The sequence below is a fragment of the Apium graveolens genome, chromosome 11 (assembly GCF_009905375.1).
Source record: "Apium graveolens cultivar Ventura chromosome 11, ASM990537v1, whole genome shotgun sequence".
NCBI classification, from domain to species: Eukaryota; Viridiplantae; Streptophyta; class Magnoliopsida; order Apiales; family Apiaceae; genus Apium; species Apium graveolens.
In genome coordinates, this window is record NC_133657.1 from 46,628,045 (window position 1) to 46,635,500 (window position 7,456).

At 35.6% G+C, this 7,456-nt stretch overlaps 1 protein-coding gene across 2 annotated transcripts; it reads left to right on the forward strand.

Moving 5' to 3' along the window:
- Positions 1-254: 254 nt before the first annotated feature.
- Positions 255-7,037, forward strand: LOC141698146 (U-box domain-containing protein 15). 2 transcript variants are annotated; one of them, XM_074502774.1, is made up of 5 exons: positions 255-647; positions 724-840; positions 5,259-5,684; positions 5,826-6,459; positions 6,535-7,037. In XM_074502774.1, exons 1-5 carry the CDS (start codon positions 324-326, stop codon positions 6,885-6,887), a joined length of 1,854 nt encoding a protein of 617 aa, XP_074358875.1. In that variant the 5' UTR covers positions 255-323; the 3' UTR covers positions 6,888-7,037. The 2 variants fall into 2 exon arrangements, with proteins under 2 accessions (XP_074358875.1, XP_074358874.1); XM_074502773.1 differs by having other exon boundaries at positions 5,826-7,037.
- The last annotated feature ends 419 nt before the right edge of the window (positions 7,038-7,456 follow it).

Genomic DNA, 7,456 nt, shown 5'->3' on the forward strand with positions numbered 1-7,456 from the left:
AACCAAATTATTCCAAAAGGTCATTAGTCCTTGTATATGTTGGATGTTTTTGGCTGAGGACGAACATTCAAAGGTAATGGTATAAGCTATAATTGGCCCGGAAAAACTGACTCATCTTGCATTGTGTACAGACCCGTTAAGTTCGCTTCAATACTCCTCTAAAACAGGACACGGAGAAAAAAAAACGGAATCAAAATCACCACCAATTAGGGTTATCAGTATGCTCAATTTATTTTCTATGAATCGTCTCGTGATTTCAACTTAAATATAGTCTGCCTCCGTAACCAACACCTTAATAATCATTGCATCATTAACATCTTCAGATGGTGGCGGCGAATTACGCATGCCCAAATAATAATAATAATATAATGATGGATCAGCATAGAGATCAATCTCATGTAATTAATGAGTTGATTGGTGTAATTGCATATGTTAAGGCCATTGCGGATTTTCGTATCACTCAAAAAACACCAAGTTGCTGTCTCATTCGGAGGCTAAAGCTTTTAATACCTTTGTTACAAGAGATTAGGGACCTTGACTCACCACTTCCGGATGAATGTTTCATTTGTTTGCGTAAATTCCACAAGGCATTTCATTCTGCCAGGAAATTGTTGAAGGCCTGTAGTGTTGGAAGCAAGATTTATCTGGTTAGATTTGTTTTGTCATTACAATTATCAAATTACTTATATTATTTCTTCCTCATATGTTTTGTGATTTTATTAGGCATTTGAGAGTGAAGGCGTGATGATTAGATTTAAGTCTGTTTACCAGAAAATTTGTCAAGCTTTGGATGGCCTGCCACAGGACAAACTTGCCTTATCGGAACAAGTGAAAAAACAGGTTAATATTTATTATTAATTGTTTATTCATCATTTTTCATCTTTCCTTATAATGCATTTACATTTTTTTGACTGCGTACATCTTTTATAGCGTTTCTTTAGAGCAAGTCCAATACAATGCTAAAGTTGATTCGGTTTCCATAATTTGAAAACAATGGTTAAAAACCTAAAATATAAAGGAGTTTTATATTTTGATACAAATATGCATATATGCGTACTTGATTCTAAAATTGAAAGTAAGGATGGATACTTGAATCTAGTCACGTCATCAAATAACCATAAGAGCAATTCCAGTGTTACGCTAAAGTTGGTTCTATTTTTACAATTTGAAACTAAATGCTATAAAACTCAACTTCAAAGGTGTTCTATATTTAGAGGCAAATATGCATAAAAGAATGAATACTTGGTTCGAAATTTAAAACCAAGGATGCATAGATGCATCTAAACGATATTCTGTGTGGAGGATGGCATTAGCTTAGTTTTTCAATCGATGCACATGTGATGTCATAAATTTTCCTTATATGCATGATATGCTCTGAACTTTCTCCTAAAGGACTAGATTCAATAACTGGTTAGTACTTTCTAGCAAAATCTTGTCTGGCGACAAGAATATTCTGATCTTATCAGTTGAATTACAGTGTCACAGCAAAATAACATTTGTTTTTAACAATTAGTAATTACAATACATAATTTCAAGATGCAGAAAAAAACACCTCTTTTAATTGCCATTTCATTTTGGATACAAGTTAGATATAAGCTCAATCATGTCGAGAGCGGAAGTGAAATTGAAAGTACATACAGACATGTAATATGGCACTCAGATACTTGGTATGGCCCACAGAAGGGATAATCACAGTGCATTGTAGATATTCCAACAATATGCGTCATGGAGACATATCAGCTTTTTGCCACGTTATAAGCCGTGTTTTAAAATCCGTTCTAACCGATGAGTTACCTTTTAGTAGCACCTAATTAGCAAGATGGAGATTAATGGGACATTTTGTTATTTTTATTTAGGAAAATGAATTTCTGCCTGATTTCAGTTTTGTAATGACTAGAACTCTCGGAGATGATGTTATCTTCTAGCAGTTAATCAGACATATTTTGATACTTTTATTTAAATTTATGTCTGATTTTTTCGCTACATACATGTAATCTTTGACATTTTCTGCGTAATCCTGATTTTCTCCGGAAAAGCCTAATCATATGATTTTCACAAAATTTAGGTGTTTATTCCCCCACCTAGGCAGGTTTATAAAACAGCGAGTACAAGTAGCATAACAAAAAATGGAAAAGAGGGCCAAAGGGAGCTCCGATACCAAATCTAAAATAATCTTCTAGGTTTGGTTAGAATGATAAAATATTTTTTAAATTTTTACTTGATGAGAATGTATACATTATATGATAAAAATATGGGCTTCTTTGAGATATATGTACATAAACATAACTGTATCCTCAGAAAACAACTCTAAGCAGATATGTTGTGGCAGAACTAAAACTTCATCCCCTAAAGAGACCCAAATCCCATTGGTAAAAAAAAGGATTTTATGAAAAAATTGGTTAAAATCTTCGTATATCGCACTGTCTGACGTACATTTTGTTAGGAGTTGTCCCAAATTATTTGTGGGAGGGGCAGATTGCTAGAATATAAGCAGGAAGATAACTCCATCAGTATGAGAACTTTTGGAAGTGATTTAAAAATAAACCCGTGCGGGCTCAGCCTAGAGCGGACACTATCATACTAATGTGGAGTTAGGGCTGCTTAAAAAGCCCAACAAGTGATATTAGAGTTTCAGGTTGTATTGGTCCAAAACAATCTCATATGGACCCCTGAAGTGACTTAGGAAGTGGTAGATTGGCTAACCGAATATAGGCGCAAGGAAAAGGCAGGTTGCTAGAGAGCGGCCATAGTTACTCGGACTCGGGTACGAAGAGTCGGACACGACACATATCCGGGTGTCAGATTCGATTTTCTGAAAATTTTAGGACACAGGGACACCGTCCGAATTTTGGACACGTGTACGGGGACACGTCATGTTTTAATTTGAATAATATATATATATATATTAAGTTTTTTTATTGAAAACATTTATATCAAGTAAAATATTTAAAGTTATTCTCCAAATTAGTTTCAGTGGTTTTATAAATTAATTTTGTAGATAGATAAAATTAATAATCTTTTGTTGTTAAAATGTTGTATCACAAAAAAATTATTGTATCGGGCGCATAACTTCTTGTGTACATGAATTATTGCTTCTAAGATATGCATTTCAGCCGTGGCCCATTACTTCTTTAAAAAAGTATTGTTAAATGAACCTGGACAACGGATGGTCCAGATTTGTTCCACAAACACACACATATCTCTGCATGTGACATATGTACAAAGAAACAAGACGTGTTGACTTCGTGTTCCTCGGTAAACACGCCTATCTTCTTCTTCATCTTTCTATACCCACCCACCCCATCTTTTCCGTTTCATTTTCATCAGATCTGACGGAAATATTTCTGTGTATATATATATAATTGACCTGCAAACATGTTTATAACAAGCTTCATATCACTAATAAACTTGCAATTTCTCCGACAACCTAAACTTTTTCCGGTCACTGGCAAAAAAATTCCGACGACGATGAAGGATCCGTTTTCACACAGAAGAATACGGCTCGTATCCCGTGTCGTGTCCCGTGTCGTGTTGACATGATTACGGCCGCCTATTCCGGCGAGTCGGAGTAACGTAGGGGGAGACATATATCCAGATGGATTTCCAGTATGCGTCAATGGGGAGCGGATTACACAATCAGGTGGCAGATTCGGCAATCGACCCCTATGTGTGAAAAGAGAGATTGTTAAGAGTTGTCTCATAAATATGGGAGGGGCAGTTTGCTAGTATATAAGCAGTCAGTTAACTCCATTACTACGAGGCACTTTGAGAGTTATCCAAAACAAATCCGTGTGGGCTCGGCACATAGCGGACAATATCTTACTAATGTGGAGTTAGGCACGCTTAGAGTGTCCAACAAGTGATATGATAGTTAAGGATCGCTCGCGGCCCAACAAGTGGTATTATAGTTTCAGGTTGTAACGGTCCAGAACAGTATCAGACGGGCTCCCATAATGGACCTAAGAGGAGGTAAATGGGTTATCCAAGAAAAAGGTAGGTGGGCCTTCTAGTATGGGCCTAGGGGGATTCAAAAAGTTAGAAGGTTTCCGGTATGGGTTCCGGGGAGCAGATCTTACAATCAGATGGCAGATTCGGAAGGTATCGAGTTCGATGTGTGGAGGGGGAGATTGTTAGGAGTTGTTCAACATAATTTGTGGGAGGGGCATATTGCTAAAATATAAGTAGGAAGATAACTCCATCAGTATGAGATCTTTTCGGGGTGACCCAAAGACAAACCTGTGCGAATTCGGTCCAAAACGGACAATTTCATACTAATGCGGAGTTATATCCGTTTAGCAAGCCCAACACATTTTTCAGTTATAAAATCAAATGATACCTACTAGCATTGACTAAAGAATACCCAAAAGTTTAACATTCCTTTTCATAGATATGTATAAGTGCCTGCCTTTATAAAAACTACATTGGAAAAGTTTAATTATTTTACCTTGAAGATTTCTAAACACCTTTTGCCATATTGCTGTCTATTAGATTGCTAAAACTTCAGAATGAACGGTGTTTCCACTCAACTTATCTTTACTTTCACGAAGAAGGATATCAGTCAGAAGAATTTCATAAAAAATTGCAGTTATGACTTAATGGATAGTCTTCTAGATATGCTAGGTAGTTCCACTTACGTAATAATGAGGCAGTCACATTTTTCATGCAGAAGAAAACCTCTTGCTCATGTTTTACTTTAAACGGATGGGACTGTAATACAACTAGTATAGCAAAAACTTTATCAATGTCCAAATTGCCTCGCCATGAATAATGAAGAGGCGAGTGCAACATATAAATTAGTTCCCTAAACAAAATTTTAGGACTTCTATCTCTTTTCTTCTTCTTTTCGACCCTATTTCATAATATTTTCTTGAAATATCACAAACATTAGAAAAGAACATCAGATTAATGAGATTATAATTTTTCTGAATATCAGATGAACAATTATTTATCTGATTGATTAGTTATTCAACCACAGTACTTAATGAGTTTGTTATTCATCTGTAGGGTGGCTTTATCGTAGCTTAGCTTTTTTCTAGTTGGTGCATATATGATTAAATTTTCCCACGTATGGACTCAAATGCTTGTTTTGAATGCAATTTCAGACTTTTCAAAAATGAGACTCACTGATATGTTGTAATGGACGTAGTAGTGAGTAGCATGTAGTATGGATTTATGTGATAATTAACAAATTTAACATAATTCTGTATGCATAGCTTATTTATGTTTCTTTGGGGTTCTAAGATAAGTTTGTAATTTAGGTTAAATTGATTCGGGAGCAACTGAGAAGGGCGAAGACACGGAGTGATAGTCAGGACATGGAGCTAGCTATGGATATGATGGTTGTACTTTCCACAGAAAATGATCGAAATGCAGACAGTGCAAGTATAGATCGGTTAGCAAACAAGTTGGGCCTCAGAACAGTCGAGGACCTGAACACCGAAACTGCAGCGGTGAGAAAACTTGTTAAAGAAAGACGTGGACATAATGCTGAGGCAACTAAACAGACCTTAGATATTTTGAGAAAATTTAGAAGATTTGCCGGGATGGACGACAAAAATATTTTTGAAGAGCCTGTTGCACCTAAAGCTCTCAACAAATCCCCCTCTATAGCAACTCCTCATGAATTCCTTTGTCCGATCTCACTAGAGATTATGACAGATCCTGTTATTATTTCAACTGGACAGGTATAAAAGCCTATTAAGCTCTTAATGGTTCTTCATCCCTTTTGAATTTTTTTAACCAAAATTGTATTGACTCTTTACAACTATATTTTGGTACATTTTGACATGCCCCACTTTTGAGTTTTGATTTTGCCTTTCTTGAAGACATATGAGAGATACAGCATACAACAGTGGTTGGATTCTGGTCACCGGACCTGCCCAAAATCTGGTCAACCTTTGGATCACTTGACATTAGCGCCAAATTTTGCTCTGAAAAATTTAATCTTGCAGTGGTGTGAGAAATACAATATTGAACTTCCCAAAAATGATGCAGCCAGACCCCCTACAAGCCCTGAAAAGGCATCTACTGAACCCGAAAATAGAATGTTGACATTGCTTACAAACCTATCTTCAAGTCAGTTAGATGTGCAAAGAAAATCCGTGATAAAGATTCGCAAGCTTTCAAAAGAAAGTCCTGAGAGCAGGGTTTTGATAGCCAAGAATGGGGGAATCCCACCATTGGTCCAACTTTTGTCATATCCTGATTCCAAAATTCAAGAAAATGCAGTAACAGCTCTCTTGAACTTGTCGATTGATGAAGAAAACAAGATACTCATATCTAAAGAAGAACCAATTGCACCTATAATTGAAATTTTGCAGAATGGAACTATTGGAGCCAAGGAGAATTCTGCTGTGGCACTATTCAGTTTATCAATGCTAGATGAGAATAAATCAACAATAGGGGCATTAGATGGTATTCCACCACTGATAGAATTACTGAGAACCGGAACAATCAGAGGTAAGAAAGATGCTGTCACTGCACTATTTAATCTTGCTCTCGGACATGCAAATAAGTCGAGGGCCATTGAAGCAGGTATTATGGCACCTTTGCTCCAGATACTAAAGGACAATCACTTGGACATGATAGACGAGACGTTATCCATACTGCTACTTCTTTCATCACATCCAGAGGGGAGGCAAGAAATCGGACAGCTTTCATTTGTAGAAACACTTGTTAATTTTATAAGGGACGGGACTCCAAAGAATAAGGAATGTGCATCTGCTGTTCTTCTAGAGTTGGGCGTACATAACTCTAATCTCCTTCTTGCTGCATTACAGTATGGCGTTTACGAGCATTTAGTTGAGGTAGCTAAAAGTGGAACGGACCGTGCTCAAAGGAAAGCAAACTCAATTTTACAGCAAATTAGTAATTCTGAGCAGATTTAATGATTATAAACACCAAATGACCAAGGCAAAATAGAAGGTCAATGACTTTGCCTTCGTAATTTCAAAAATGTATCTAGTAAATGTAGTTGAATGTTTAGTTGGAAATCTGCAGTTGTTCATTGTGAATAGAAAACGAACAATTCATGCTTATATGCCTAATGCCTCTTGAAGCTAACAGACAATGGTTAATATATCTAATACTATACTATAATAACCGGAATAAAGATAATTTGGTTCAACGGTTTGGTTCAACGATAATTCCCTAATTTTGATTATTACAAAAATAGATAAATAGTGTCATATATCTAATAAACTACTAAATTAATAAACTACTAAATATAGAATACGTATCCTACTAAACTACGAATACAACTTATCCTATTATTAAAAGATATAAATAATAGTGTTATATATCTGCTAAACTACTAAATTGTTAAACTACTAGAAATGGTCTATTTATTCTACTAAATTACGACCACATGTTATTATATTATTTTTATTATAAATTTATAATCATTATATATTTATATAAATATTTTAAAAATATAATATAACTGGATAAATAAAAA

Excerpts from the sequence above, each read along its gene's own strand:
- LOC141698146 (XM_074502773.1), top strand. The coding sequence starts at position 324 with ATGGTGGCGGCGAATTACGCATGCCCAAATAATAATAATAATATAATG. Across the intron at positions 841-5,258 it reads CGGAACAAGTGAAAAAACAG|GTTAAATTGATTCGGGAGCA; the intron begins GTTAATATTTAT and ends TTTGTAATTTAG. Across the intron at positions 5,685-5,825 it reads TTATTATTTCAACTGGACAG|ACATATGAGAGATACAGCAT; the intron begins GTATAAAAGCCT and ends CCTTTCTTGAAG.